The sequence below is a fragment of the Octopus bimaculoides genome, chromosome 11 (genome assembly GCF_046866305.1).
Source record: "Octopus bimaculoides isolate indiv1 chromosome 11, ASM4686630v1, whole genome shotgun sequence".
Lineage (NCBI taxonomy): Eukaryota > Metazoa > Mollusca > Cephalopoda > Octopoda > Octopodidae > Octopus > Octopus bimaculoides.
The window spans coordinates 83231669-83248344 of NC_142938.1; the positions used below are offsets into that span (position 1 = coordinate 83231669).

A 16676-nucleotide genomic window follows, 5' to 3' on the forward strand; every position below is an offset into this window, starting at 1 on the left:
CAGGAGGAGTTACCTCAATCCTTTCTATATTAACCAAAATGAAGTAGATTGACAAATTTATTTTTTGAACCAGTGGAAGACACACAAGATGTCGAAATATTGTTCACAAGATAGCAAATGGCACTCTTCTTTTAATTTTGACTCTATATATTCAGGAGGAGTTACCTCAATCCTTTCTATATTAACCAAAATGAAGTAGATTGACAAATTTATTTTTTGAACCAGTGGAAGACACGCGAGATGTCGAAATATTGTTCACAAGATAGCAAATGGCACTCTTCTTTTAATTTTGACTCTATATCTTCAGGAGGAGTTACCTCAATCCTTTCTATATTAACCAAAATGAAGTAGATTGACAAATTTATTTTTTGAACCAGTGGAAGACACGCGAGATGTCGAAATATTGTTCACAAGATAGCAAATGGCACTCTTCTTTTAATTTTGACTCTATATCTTCAGGAGGAGTTACCTCAATCCTTTCTATATTAACCAAAATGAAGTAGATTGACAAATTTATTTTTTGAACCAGTGGAAGACACACAAGATGTCGAAATATTGTTCACAAGATAGCAAATGGCACTCTTCTTTTAATTTTGACTCTATATATTCAGGAGGAGTTACCTCAATCCTTTCTATATTAACCAAAATGAAGTAGATTGACAAATTTATTTTTTGAACCAGTGGAAGACACGCGAGATGTCGAAATATTGTTCACAAGATAGCAAATGGCACTCTTCTTTTAATTTTGACTCTATATCTTCAGGAGGAGTTACCTCAATCCTTTCTATATTAACCAAAATGAAGTAGATTGACAAATTTATTTTTTGAACCAGTGGAAGACACGCGAGATGTCGAAATATTGTTCACAAGATAGCAAATGGCACTCTTCTTTTAATTTTGACTCTATATCTTCAGGAGGAGTTACCTCAATCCTTTCTATATTAACCAAAATGAAGTAGATTGACAAATTTATTTTTTGAACCAGTGGAAGACACGCGAGATGTCGAAATATTGTTCACAAGATAGCAAATGGCACTCTTCTTTTAATTTTGACTCTATATCTTCAGGAGGAGTTACCTCAATCCTTTCTATATTAACCAAAATGAAGTAGATTGACAAATTTATTTTTTGAACCAGTGGAAGACACGCGAGATGTCGAAATATTGTTCACAAGATAGCAAATGGCACTCTTCTTTTAATTTTGACTCTATATCTTCAGGAGGAGTTACCTCAATCCTTTCTATATTAACCAAAATGAAGTAGATTGACAAATTTATTTTTTGAACCAGTGGAAGACACGCGAGATGTCGAAATATTGTTCACAAGATAGCAAATGGCACTCTTCTTTTAATTTTGTCTCTATTATTATTATTATTATTATTATTATTATTATTATTATCGCTACTATTACTACTACTACTACTACTACTACTATTATGTTTTCTTTTCGTTTAGATATGATGTAGATTCTGCAAACGGTTCTTTGGATCAACAGGTTTGTAATGTTCAGATATTTTTTCTTCTTCGTTCGACATTGGTGCTCTGTTTGTCTTTTGTCAAAAACCTAGAACGCTTTGGAGTTTGCCTTAGGTCATTTTCAGTAACTCATCATTCCACTATGACTCTTTCGTAGCTGATAGTTACTATGACGTTGTGAAAATCATTTTCTGTGTTGTTGTTGTTGTTGTTATTATTGTTATCATTATTATCATTATTATTATCATTATTATTATATATACACATCTATATGTATGTACATACACACACATATATATATATGCATGGCCGCGTGTTTTTGGGTTTATCTCCCCACCATCGCTTTGACAACCGATGTTGGTGTGTTTACGTTCCCGCTACTTAGAGGTTCTGTAAGAGGGCCCGAAAGAATAAGGACTAGACTTAAAAAGAATAAGTCCTGGGGTCAATTTGTTCGACTAAAAGCGGTACTCCAGCATGGCCGCAGTCGAATGCCTGAAACACACACACAAATATATATATACATATCTATGTGTGTACTTACATTATATATATATATATATATACATATATACATACATGTGCGTGTGTATGTATACGTGTGGGGGGTAGGTGTGTGTGTGTGTGTGTGTGTGTGTGTGTGTGTGTGCACTGAAACACACCACCAACAGTGAGATTCTAGTCGGTTTTCTGCCAATCAAATTCACTTGCAGCCATTGATCAGACCGGGGGCATATTGTAGAATAGACTTCGCCCAAATAACTACACAACGAAACCGAACGCGGAACCACGTCATTTCCAACAGCACTTCTTAATCACAAAGCTAGCCTTTAATTTTTCTTGTTTTTCTTGTTTATTTTCAATCTTTTATTTTCTTGATGAGGATTCTTGCTCTGTTTTGTCATCTTCTTCCCGCATCTCTTCACTACTTGCGTTGGAGCGTTGTTTAAGTTCAAATTGGTTAACTACATCCTCCATCCACTGCCAAGTCGCATTGATATCAGAAGAATTGTGTGTGGAAGACCTGTCAACGAGCTGTAGGTCAGATATAATTGCTTCTCTGTTTGCTTTGTGCAGAAGTATATTGTCATATATGTAAACTGGGGTGAGAGGGTAGGATGTAGTTCTAGACGAAGAAAATTATTGTGAAACTACTTGCTCTTAATTACACTGCTAAATTTACTTAAAGTTCTAAGAAATGTACCAAAACGATGTAAATATGTTCACCCAAGGCAGTTAATGTTACATAAACCGATAACCTTATATGCAAAAAATCGATAATTCATTTCAACAGAACTCTATTGAACATAATCAATTAGTTGAATATACGCTATTGAGTACGTTGAAGTTTGAATTACAAACTGGAACTGTACTCACGCACGCACACACTCATGTACTCATACACAAATATCTATTTATCTAACTAAATATATATATATACACACACACGTGTAATTATGTGTGTATGTGTGTATAGATTATGAATGTTATATGTATATATGTGTGTGCATAGTGTGCATAGATATTATGCATTTACATGTATATATAAATATGTACGCGTGCATATACATATTTATGTATGTATTTATGAACGTATGTATGTATCGATGCTTTATACATACAGAGGAATCGATCAGGTAATCGCATTAGATTACAGGTAAGAAATACCTAAACGTCGCATTCAGAGTGTTACATAACTAGATTTATGCATATTCTTACAAAATGGTCAGTATTGGTTGAGCAAAGAAGGCATCATCTGACAAAATGCTTCGTAACTGTGAAGTTGGAAATATGTACGAAAGGCAAGGGTGGCTAAGAGACAAAGGGGGCGTTTCACAGTAAGTGGGAAGTAAATTTATTAAGGGGTATGTTTTTGGTCATCGAGAAAAAGGGTCACCCAGAGCCAGATGACTGATGGGCATAAAGTCACTGATACGCTCCACCCTCTGAATTTAATTATCAATTTAACTGGGTGCTTTGTGCCATAACCGATAAAAGATCTCTCATGAGATCAGCTCATCCCATAAGTTCTGTCCGGTTTTACCTTTTTTAAAGTTGAATGAAATTTAATAGTATTTTAGGATGTCTAATGGAATTTAAAATTATTTTTATGCATTTGTGTACATTTAAACTAATTAAATATCATTTTACAGAATTATAGAATTCAAATTTCTTTGATTAAAACCCTTTATAACATGAAAGTATCCAAAGAGCATTTAAGGCACATAATGCTTTATGAGTACAAAAAAGGAAACTCCGAAGGTGAAGGGACTCGAAACATACTCTCAGTTTATGGGAAAGAATGCTTGAATGAAAGAACTTGCAGAAGATGGTTTGCAAAGTTCAGAAGTGGAGATTTCAGCCTTGAAGATGAAGATCGAACAGGACGTCCAGTTGAGTTTGATGATAAGCTCCTTGAGGCATTACTTGAAGAAAATCCTGCATTATCAGTTGAAGAATTGGCAATCAATAAAGCTTAGTTCAAACCATACAACTGTTCATCGTCATCTTCAACAACTTGGAAAGGTTCCTAAACTTGAAAAATGGGTGACTCATGAATTGTCCGAAAGCAACCGCAAATCCCGAGTTGTCATCTGCTCTTCTCTCCATTCTCGCGAACTCATTTCATCCTTTTTGGATAGACTTGTGACTGGTGACGAAAAATGTATCTTCAATCGAAATGTTAAACGTCATAAACAGTGGCTTGGTAAAAAGGAAAAGGCTCAACCACAACCGAGAAGGGAACTTTATGAGAAAAAGGGTCTTCTCTCTATTTGTTGGGATTGCAAAGGAGTAATTCACCTTAAATTGTTACCACCTAATGCAACAATCAATGCTCAAAACTGCTGTCAGTAATTAGAGCGTTTGAACCAAGCTTTGAAGAAAAAAAGACCCGCTTTAGTGAATCGAAAAGGAGTGATCTTTCATCAGGACAATGCGTGACCCCACACTTCAAATATCACAACACAGAAGATCGAAGAGTTTGGTTGGGAAAAAATTCCTCTTCAGACAACCATTTGTTTCGTGGTTTACAGAATCATTTGGAGGACATAACTTTCGCAAGCCAGGAGGTCGAAAGTGACATTTCAGAGTTCTTCGCTTTGAAACCAAGGTTTTACATTGACGGGATTAAAAAGCTTGTAAATAGATGGAAGAAAGTCATAGATAATCAGGGAAAGTACATTGATAATTAAATTTCAATTAAATATAACATTTGATCACTTGTTTTCTTTATTCAAAATTCGGATAGAACTTATGGGATGACCTGATATATATATATATATATATATATATATATATATATATATATATATATATATATATATAAATGTTGGACAAGCACGTATAAAAAGCATAATATCATTTATAAAAGATGTTTCATGAACGTACCATAAATATATTTGCCAGAGTTATAACTCTTTACGGCTATTTCAAAGACTCAGCGATTGGTTGATATAATAATATGCATTATGCAATGGGGTGTCCAAGCTGAATCAATAATAAATCAAGTAGATATTATCATCAACTCAAATACATGATACTTTGATATGTTCATTCTGGAAGCGTTGAAGCGTCGAATTTTCTCAAGTATCTGGACTAATCCAAGCACTAGACAGAGCTGTTAGACAGACGAACAGACAATCAGAAAGACAGACAGACGAACAGACAGTCAGAAACACAAACAGATATACAGACAGTCAGCCAGACTATATATGTGGAGGAATGTTGTGCATGTGTGTGTGTATGGGTGTGTGTGTGTGTGTGTGTGTGTGTGTGTGTGTGTGTGTGTGTGTGTGTGTGTGTGTGTGTGTGTGTGTGTGTTTAAATGTGTACATGTATTTACTATGATATGATAATTCCATTAATTTTCAATTTTGCATGCTAAACTCTACGCACTCAGTAAACGTATTCATCTTATCGATTATATTTCTTATATTCTATTGATGTGAATTACTGATTTAAGGTAATCACGATATTATTAATTGCCACGAGCAAATATATTTACATCATATTCGTATATTTCTGAGAACTTCAGCTAATAAATTTAATACAGTCTTAAAAGCAAGCAGTTTCTCATTTACCAATATCCATCTAGTTTTAACATTTTAGGTCACTCCCCCAGTCTACAACAGTGTTTAGAAGTATGGCGCGAAACGTGTGATCGTCGCATTAACCATCACGGAGAAAATAGCCATGGCGATACCTGCTCAGAGACCAATGTAAAGTTGCAGAAAGTGTATGGAGAGGAATGTGTGAGCCGCACACATGTGTACGAGTGGTTCAAACGTTTCCAAGATAGCCGAAAAGATGTCGATATTGACGAACGTTCTGGGAGGCACGCAACCAGCAGAACTGAGAAAAATATCGCAGATGTCCGTGCAACTGTGTGGGGAAATCGTCGAATCACCATTTGTGAGTTATCAGAGGACGTGCTGTATAGTTACGGTTCAATTCAGTCTTTTATTGCTGAAGATTTGGGTATGAAACATGTGTCTGCCAAGTTTGTGCGAAAACTACTTTCAGCTGACCAAAAGGACACTTGGGTTTCAGCTGCATAACATCTCCTCAAACGATGAAAACATTTTGGAAACTTTGCGTAGCATATTGAGCAGGTATCGCCAAGCCTTTGGCAAAAATATAATGTAGATTTTCTGTTCACCGTTCTCCGTCATGGTCAATGCGACGAACACACGTTACACACGTGACGTCCAAGAACTGCTATAAATAGCACAAGTGACCTTGAACGTTAAAACTTAGTGCACGTGCACTGCAGAGTTTAAAGTCAATTTGTTCCAAGCGGCTTCGCACGTGCTTTAGCTTCATTGCTATGGTAACAGTCCAGATATTTATTAATCAGACCACGTACCATTGCTGTTTTAACTTTTAGTGTGTGCTTCTTCTTCGGATATATAATCTATCTCTTTTTTCTATTTTTAGGTTTTTTCTTATTCCTCTTTCTCTTTACTTCGGTTATTTCATTTTATTTCTTCTATTTTTTTATATTTTTCTATTTCTTCTATTTCTTTATCCAATTTCCTCCCCCCCCCCCTTTATTACCTTATTTCAACCCTACTAAATCTCTTATATGCATCTTACTTTATTATCCGTATTTTTTTCTTATATTACCCCCGATTTGACTTCTATTATTTTTGTATTATTATTTGTGTATTTTATATTGTTTTTTTTTTTGTATTTTATATTGTTTTAACCTCCAGCTTCTTTCTTTTTTTATCCTCTCCTTCTATCTCATATACGCTTGTTATATATATTTATCATTCACTCTACCCTGAATTGTGGCACAATATGGACAGATTTCTGAATTCCGATGAACTTTTATGTAAATGTATCAACTTAAGGGATAAGCATATTACAATGGATATTATAATGGAAAATACCAAGTGGACTTCCCCTTTTTCTCTCTCCTGTTTCTCTCTCTTTTTTCTTTCTTTTATTTTTTGTCTTTGTGATTTCTTCTTTGTGATGTAATCTTGTAACGGAATATATTTGCAGCTGAAGATAGCTTTAAACCATCCTATCTATCAATTATATACTCATATAATGATGCAACGACTGTTTGTATATAAAGCTTGAAACACGTGTACCGCGGAATCCTTTGTGTTCTGTTTTAATTTTACGTTTTTAATATATATATATATATATATATATATATATATATATATATAATTGTTTTTCAGAATGAGATAAAAAAAACCAAGGCTGTGAAGATTTTAGAACTGTCCGCATAATCACCGAACCTGGAGTTTAACTATAGTCTATCCATTGCACTTACTCATCATTACCTTTGGGTATTACTGACATCATTCCCTCTCATAACCTATATATATATATATATATATATATATATATATATATATATATATATATATATATACAAGAAATTATTATAAACTGCTAGGCGTAATGTGATATAAAAGAAACATTCAATCGTCACTAAGTGTGACTAAGGGTGCCGAAGCACATACATTGCTAGAAATAAGAGTTAAAATACTCTTAATGCTGTAGAAAGCATGCAGATATGCATACACACATATCCCCTGTCAGCTTGTGTGTATGATGCATATCTGCGCTCTTCGTACAGCATTAAGAGTATTTTAACTCCTATTTCTCGCAATGTATATATATATATATATATATATATATATATATATATACACACACACACACACACACACACACACACACACACACACACACACACACACACACACACACACACACACACATGTATGTATGTATGTATTGCAGGTATGTGGCTAAGAAACTCGCTTTGAAATAACCTAGTTTTCAGTTCAGTTCAGCTGCGCGTCACTTTTGACTATAGTTTTCTATTATAGCCCCGGGCCGACCAACATGAATTGAATTTTATAGACGGACAATATGTGGAAGACCATATATATACTGCGAATAGTTTTGTTAAGCAGTGCCGATCTTAATAATTCTGTAAATAAGAATAATAGTGCCATTTTGCACCATCTGTTCTCAGTCTGAATATAGAGGGATATTTCCGAAAAGTTAATACCTTTCACTGATACTCCCATCACCCCACTCCTCACTCGTCCTTCATCACTCTTCCCCCCCCCCATCACTCATCTCACTGCCAGACACATCCTTCATTGTTGTTTTCCAGCTTGTAAAGATGCTGGTGAATGACCAAAGGTGAGGAGTCATGAGGCCCTTTTGGTCGTGCCAAGGACATGAGTGCTTCACTAGTACCGCTAGCGTAGAAAACAACATCAGGAGACTCTGAAATTTGTAAGGAAGTGAGTAACCTTTGGACATGTTGAAAACATGACGCCTCTTTTTTGCTGACGTCATGATGATGATGATGGTGGTAATAATGAGGACAGCATTGACATATCATTTCTTTTTCTAATCAAGAAAAATCATTATTTTGTAATTATATCTCCTTAATTTTAATTAATGAAACATTCTAATTCAGTAAAATATTGTGTTGGTTTTAGTGGCTTATCACCTAATTTCAAATTTTATCATTGGCTGTGAAAATAAAAGTTAGAAATGCTGAAGCAAGAATTAATTTTATTTATTGATGATATTTTTTAATATCTTTAAGAACATAGTATTTTTGTGATGTGTGAAGAATACTTTTTGGTATTTTTAAGGATTTTCTTGGTTATTTGGAATGTACCCTTGGAGAAATCGTTGGATGTGGTAGCAAATTGGAAACGAAACTGCTGTAAGTATACATTTTATTTATATATATATATGTATTGAATATTTGATTATAAACTTGCATATATATATGTGTATATATATGTATATATATATGCACACGCACACATGTATATATATGTACATATATATATGCATATATATATGTATGTATATGTATGTATATATATATATATATGTGTGTGTGTGTGTATACACACACACACACACACACACACACACACACACACACACACACACACGAAGGGGTACCTAAAAGTATCCGGAAAGTTCTCTGTGGGACAAACCAGTTGTAGTTCGGGCTTCTGCCGCTAGAAGCCACTTGATGCAATCCTCAGACATCAGTCTGCTGAGGTCGAACTGTCACGTGGTGCGTCTTTGTTTTGCAATGCTTCTCCCTTGTTCGTCGATATTTGCAATGGCTGAAAATATGGAACAGCGTGTTTCCGGGTAATTCTGGTTTCTGTCGGGGTAAAAGGCGGCCGAAACAGTTGTCATGCTTCAAAAAGCTTTACAAGGATGATGTCATGTGCAAAACACAAGTTTACGAGTGGTTTTCATGCTTTAGGAATGGTCACTTGTCGCTTGAAGATCAACCTCACTTAGGGCGACCGTCGACCTCTCAAACTAATGAAAACATCATGAAAATTCATGAATTCATCTTGGAGGACCGTTACCGAACTTGTTGATATGACTAGTGTATCCTGGACCTCCTACCAATGAATTTTGAGCAAGGAATTGGGGATGAAAAGAGTTGCAGCAAAATTTGTGCCTCGCTTGCTCACGAAAGATCAAAACACGATTGAATGCATGTTGTGAACTGAAAGTTGATTTGAACCTTTTTCCGAAGGCTATCACTGGTGACGAAAGCTGGTGCTACCGCTACGAACCAGAAACGAAGCGTCACGTGAAGTCCAATCTCAAGACGATACTGATTTGTTTCATCGATGTGAAAGGAATTGTCCACACACAATTTGTTCCTCCTGGTCAAACTACTTACTAGACATTTAACTTGGCAGTTCTGGGGAATTTGCGAGGTGCAGTGAGACGTAAATGCCCCTACCTGTGACAAAGTAGAGAGTGGTGGTTACATCACGACAATGCACCTGCGCAGACAGCTTTTTTCCAAAAATGGCCTGACCTCGCCTACCCACCTCCCCTGTTTGCGCGATCGTGCTCCCTGTGAATTTTTTCTGATCCCCCGATTGAAAGATCTCCTTAATGGAAAACGTTTTGCAGATGTAGAACAAGTGAAGAAAACAACGACGGAGGCTGCTAAAAGACATCCCTGTGATAGTATTATTTGCAGGACTGCTTCAAAGAGGAGGAAACGCGCCTGGACCGATGCATTGCTTCAAATGGAGAATACTTTGAAGGGGATAAAAGTATTAACATGCAAAACTATGTGAATAAAATAATATTGCAAAATTCCGGTTTCTTTTGGGCACCCCCTCGTGCGTATATATACTTACATATACACACACGTACACACACACACACACACATATATACATACATATATATATATATATATATATATATATATATATATATATATATATATATATATATATATATATATATTGCATATTATACTGTATTATAATATATTTCTTTCTAGAAATCTATCTCGCTATATTCTATTTTGTAGCAGAGATGCAGAGCGCTCAAAACTGGCCTGCATAAGGTTCGTAGAGCATATTATATATAGATATATGTTTAATATACATGTATTATATATATATATAAATATATGGTCAAGATAGATATATAAAAATTTGGAATAAACGTCTGAGTGTCTATACATGAACATATATATATATATATATGGAAGAGAGAGAGAGATGGGGAGAGATGGAGACAGAGAGAGATGAAGGAGGAAAGATTGTATCCTTGTGTATAGAAGAATGAGAGAAAGTATTCAAGAGATGCATTAAAATATACAAATTCCTTCTTAATAAATGATTTATTCCCATTTTAATCTGAGTGAAGTTTATGCATTCATTTATTATCTGTCTGAATACATGCATATATCATTATCTTCATCGCTCTAGCGTTCACGGACTACATTGAGGCAAATTTTCTACAGCCGGATGCCCATTTTATCGCCAACCCTAGTCTCTTCCCAACTAACGTCATATTTTCCTATAACGAGACACGTTTTCCGCAATGCCGCAATGCCGTTGCATGTATGAGAATGAGACTCATTTATACAGCAATCACGCGATGTTAAGAAATGGAGACACAAACATACACACGCACTCACACACACACACACACACGCTCACACACACATACACACACACATGCATACATGTATATATTTATACATGTACGCATGTGTGTGTAAGTGTGTAGGTATATATGTGCCTGATGAGACAACGAAATTGCCGAAACTGAATTCAGTATAAGGAATTCTCAAACGGTGTTTCCACTCGATTATAGTCCCTGCCTGTATGCATGGTGGTGGTGGTGGTGGTGGTTATGGTGGTGATTGTAGTGATGGTGGTGGTGGTGGTCGTGGTTTTGGTGGTAGTGGTGATAATGATTATGATGATGAAAATTTTCTTAGTGCATTTAAGAGCTGAATGTAAAATACTCTGCATTGCATCTATTGAAAACTGAGTGGAGAGTATAGTACGAATGGACTGGTCTGCGTTGAGCACGTGCCGGTACACTGGGGATGCGAGAATGTGTGCTTGCCTTAGTGATCCGTGTGACAGTAGTTATGGTTTCCCTGAATACCCCTCATAGGGCGGCCTCCCCCCACTTCTGTGGAATTGTTCCTTAGTTAAATGCAAAACGTGGAGAATGGAAACAATAGTGTTTTCGTCCATTTTTAACACATTCTGCAAAACTCGAACGCAATTTGTTTTTATAGATTTCGCCTAGGAGAACGACACCTTCCTATTAACGCTCTATGTAAGCAAAACACCGATTCCAAGTAACAGTGAATAGTCAGACACCGGTGTTTTGGCATGGTTGTGCCTTCTCAGTGATAGGCACCACCAGGTCATTTGCTGGAAGACAGGAACAACTGTTGTCACATACAGAAATCAACGAACAGTACATTTGCTGATATAGGCACAAATACATCATTTGAAACGAACACATTCTCTAGAAAGAAGGCATTCTCCATGACGAAATCCAACACCAAATAGCTATGTTCGCATTCAGGTCTGCTGGAATGTGTATATTAATATTCTGACCCATGAATACCTGCGTTCCAGGTACGAACACACATAAGCATACGTTTTGCCTATTGATTACTATAGTTATGAACCGTTGTTCCCATCTAACTCCAAAGGACTAAGTGATATTTGTCACTTAGGAGCGATAACCATATAGAAACACTGGTGTCTGATAGTTCACTAATGTCACCTGGAATGCGTGTATTCACCCACATTGCCAATATGGAGAAGTTGTTCTTTGCGATGAAATCCAACAGCAAAACGCTATGTTCATGTTTGAGTTTTTCAAAACATGTCAACAGTATCTGTGCACGCCGTTGCTTACTAAATGTTATAAAGTTTTTATAGTTTATGTTTTTAGCTGAAATTTATTTCATGTTTACTAAAATGTATTTATGCCACTAATATGAAAACGATTCTAATTTTCAGAGGAAGTGCAATTGACAATGGAAAAATAATCTGTAAGTACTTATTAAATATATAGAATATAGGTTATATGAATAATAATAATAATAATAATAATAATAATAATAATAGACACAATATCTTCAATCAACAACCTAACAGTATTGTATACTGTGCGACGTCTGATCGCCAGGGGACATATATGGAGAGAATGTATCAGAAACATGCAGAGCCTGTACGACTTGGAACAAGGCAGTGGCACACATTGTGGAAGAATACCCCAAGTTGACTCAGAAAGACTATAAGAAATGGAGACAGGACCAGGTTGTAAAAGTTTTACACTGGAAAATGTGCCAGAAACGGGGATTTGAAGTTGGAACACATGGTGCAATCATCGAGTCGAAAGAGTACTGGAGTTGGAGAAATGAAAGATTTTGCGGGATTTCCCTATTCAAACGGATAAGAAGTTACAAAATAATAGACCAGACATAACGATTATAGTTAATGAAAAGCGAAGTTGGTTATTTATCGATCCATCATGTCCGTTTGATTCCAGGATCGTAAAGAAAGAGGAAGAAAAACAAAAAATATATAATCCCTTAAAATTTTAAATAGGAAGAATTTGGAGCATATGAACAGTAAAGGCCGTGCCTGTAATAATTGGTAGATTGGGAACAGCATGCCAAGATATGGACAAGTGGTTGAGGGAGATTGAAATAGAATGCCCGGTAGAGCTCTTACAGAAAGTTTGTCTCTTAAGGACAACAAGTATTATCAGGAGGGTTCTAAGCACTTGAGAGAATGCTGAAAATTTGTGGATACCTAAGGTTACAGGTAGTAAGCCACTAACCATATAAACCATACCAGGAATAAGACCAAACCTGAGCCAAGCCAAAATAATAATTACCATTATTATTATTATCTGGTCTTATTACTTCCAACTCATTAGTTTCAGAGTACAAAAACTGCTAAGGTCAACATTGTCTTTCATCGTTTCAAGGTTGAGAAATTAAACACTTAAATACTGGGGTCAATATAAACAATTTTCCCTCAGACCCTAAAATTGCCTTTTGCCAAAATTTCAAACCATTGTTATTAACATTATTGATAGTAGTAGTAGTAGTAGTAGCAGTAGTAGTAGCTGTTGTTGTTGTTGTTGTTGTTGTTGTTGTTTATTAAATGAGTTACAACTGAATTAAACGTTCGTCCTTGTAATTCAACCATGGAATACCTTGAGTAGGAAGAAGTCTGAAATCTGCTTAAAACTGCATTTACGAAAATACTAAAACACCTGTAATTTTCCCAGAATCGAAACAAAGCCTGTTCTTATAGGGCAGACTCATTGCTTCACAACCATGTGGCTTTAAGTTCAATCCCACATTGTGATGGTTTGGATAAGTGCCTTCTACTTTGACCTTAAATTAACCAATTCTTTGTGAGTGAGATTAGCAGATAGAAACTGTACAGAAGCCCATTGTATATGTGTGTGTGTGTGTGTGCGTATGTATTTGTGTGTTTGCATATGTATGTACGTGTGTATGTATACATGTCTGTCTTCACATTGACACACCTCGGGTTGCAGTGCAATTTATTTACATCTTACATAATCAACATGTCCTGCAGCTTGGCAGATTACACGCAGGAAACATCTACCCTGTCCCTCCTCTCACTCTCTCTTCCTCTCCATAGACACATTTACTTTCTCTCACTCCCTCTCTCTCTCTCTCTCTCTCTCTCTCTCTCTCTCTCTCTCTCTCTCTCTCTCTCTCTCTCTTCCCCACACTCTCCTCTTCTTTTTTCATTCTCACATTTACTTCTTCTCCCCTCTCCCTCTTTCCCCCTCTCCCTCTTTCCCCCTCCCTCTCTTTCTCTCCTTTACCCCTCCTCTCGCTCTCTCTCTCTTTCTTTCTCTCTCTCTCTCTCTTCCTCTCTCATTCTCTTTTTTTCCCTTAGACACAATCATTCTCTAGACTCAATCTTTAACATCACTGAATATAACAGTTAAACCTCCACAAATTACGAAGCAGAAATATATGTTGAACAACAATCATTAAGATTATTATAACTATTGTTGTTGCTATTGTTGTTTTTGTTACTATTATTGCCATCATTTTTTGCTATTGTTATCATTATTGTTGTTATTATTACTATAATTATCAATATTAATATTATTTCTATTGTTGTTACAGTCATTACCATTATTTTTGTTGTTGTTATTATTATTATTATTGTTATTATTATTATTATTATTATTATTATTATTATTATTATCATTATTATTATTATTATTATACCACACAATTACATGACATTTACCACTTATAAACACACAAGAGCATCTGTACTTATCTTGGATTCAAATTTATTTCAGTGCGAGCTGAAGAAGTGAATATCTGCAAGGTAAATTTCTACATCACTTTAATCTCTTCCGAATCTTTCTTTAACTTTTATGTTTCCATATGTATTTTGTTTTGTTTCTTTTGTTTGCTTCTTTTTTGTTTAGTTCTATTTTGGTTTCTTAAATTAAAAAAGATTCTTTGTGGCAAAAATACTGTCACACTTAAAAGGTAGGCACTTATAAGAGTTTAAAGTTTTATGCAACCATTTCTCTTCTCATTTATGGACATTGTGCAAGTAGTTCGTTTTGTGTGTTATTTGTGTATTGGATTGATTCATTAAATGTAATTATGAATTTATAACAAAGAAAGAATGAAACTTTCATCAGAGACCACGATGGGTTTTCTTCTTGAGTAAATATAAAAATTAAGTAAATAGTGTAATACGCATATGTTAAATTCATTTAACATTTAACATATGCGTATTACTCCATTTACTTAATTTATATATATATATATATATATATATATATATATATACACATACACACACACACACACACACATATGTGTCTGTGTCTGTGTGTGTGTGTGTGTGTGTATGCATATATATATATATATATATATATATATATATATTTATTTATGTACATACACCTCGAAGCATGCAGACACATACCTATGTAATGAAGACAGTTCTTTACTCCTCCTGCCATTAACCATAAAGAAACATACCTTGCTAAATGATTTATCATGCTAAATGAGTGATCATACTGAATGATCGATCATGATTTCTTTTGATCATGCTAAATGACTGATCATGATTTCTTTTATGATGGTATTCTAATAATTATTTATACTTTCCTTTTAAAATTCTCTTAATAATTCTCTTTTACATATTTATCGCAGCATTTAATTTTCTCAGCAAAAGTTGTTGCTTTCAATTCGGAGTAGAAAATTTCAAGCTAAGAATATTAAAACATACAAAAAAATACAATTCTCCTGATATATATATATATATATATATATATATATATATATATATATACATATATATATACACAAACATATATATGTCTATATATGTACGTATGTGTATGTATGTATGTGTATATATGTAGATAGATATATGTGTATGTATGTATGTGTATATATGTAGATAGATATATATATATATATATCTATGTATGTATGTATGTATGTATGTATCACTCATCAAAGTTATATCTTTATTTGGCCTTAAAAATGGTGAATTGTAGTTAATTGTTATCCTTCTGTTTCAAGGAGGACTAAAAGAAATATTGCTGATAAAAATATTCATTCTTCCTGTCTTCAACATCAGCCGTCATTTCATGTTTTTTTTTTCTTTTTTAATTTTCGTCTATATTTTCTTTTCTTTTATAAGCTCCTATCTTTTACCTTTCCGTCGTTTTTACGGTTTTGCACCGTTCACACATATGTTTGATCTGAATTTGTTGTCTTAGTATTTATCTCTCTTTCTTTTCCCACTCTCTGTGTGTGCCTTTCTCTTTCTCTCTTTATCTCTAATGTTCTCTCTTTCTTTCCAACTCCTTCTTCCCACATACATCAACAATTTCTTTCTTTTCTTGTCATCATTTCTCTAACCGACCAACTCGTTACCATTGTCAGCACTATAATAGCTATACTAAAATGACAGACATTATATAAATCATGATATATCATAAGTCTTCCTGATTTCTCTCTAGGATTCCTGCCATGTTATAAGCAGGATTAATTTCTAAGTATAAATGACAGTTCTTTAATATTTTATCCCAAAACCAACATTGGTATCTCTAAGAATTTCTTACATTGGCACTGAGCCACACATTTACAGGAGAGTGGTGGAGAATAATCAGATAAATTGCCTTGGAAAATTACTGGTACTTATTTTATAGAGTATAAAGTTTATCGTGGAAGAATTCGAACTCATAACCTTTAGTACAATTTCAAATTATTAAAAACTTTCACATAAAGAACCTTTGTTAAGGACACAGCATATTGTCATCAACAATATCCTTCCTCCCTTTCTTCGTTG

At 34.7% G+C, this 16676-nt stretch overlaps 1 protein-coding gene across 3 annotated transcripts in view; it reads left to right on the forward strand.

The window, feature by feature from the left end:
* LOC106878522 (copine-8) overlaps positions 1-16676 on the forward strand; it is a 149936-nt gene that overhangs the window by 73429 nt on the left and 59831 nt on the right. For 2 of the 3 annotated variants that reach the window (XR_016243741.1, XM_014927751.3), the window contains exons 4-7: positions 1456-1495; positions 8619-8692; positions 12309-12340; positions 14656-14684. Coding sequence is in view for 2 of the 3 variants with exons in the window: in XM_014927751.3 (XP_014783237.1) it covers positions 1456-1495; positions 8619-8692; positions 12309-12340; positions 14656-14684 (175 nt within the window). In the remaining variant the exon portion in view is untranslated. Of the gene's footprint in view, positions 1-1455; positions 1496-8618; positions 8693-10339; positions 10376-12308; positions 12341-14655; positions 14685-16676 lie in introns of all 3 variants that reach the window. The other variant, XM_014927750.3, reaches the window with a different exon arrangement.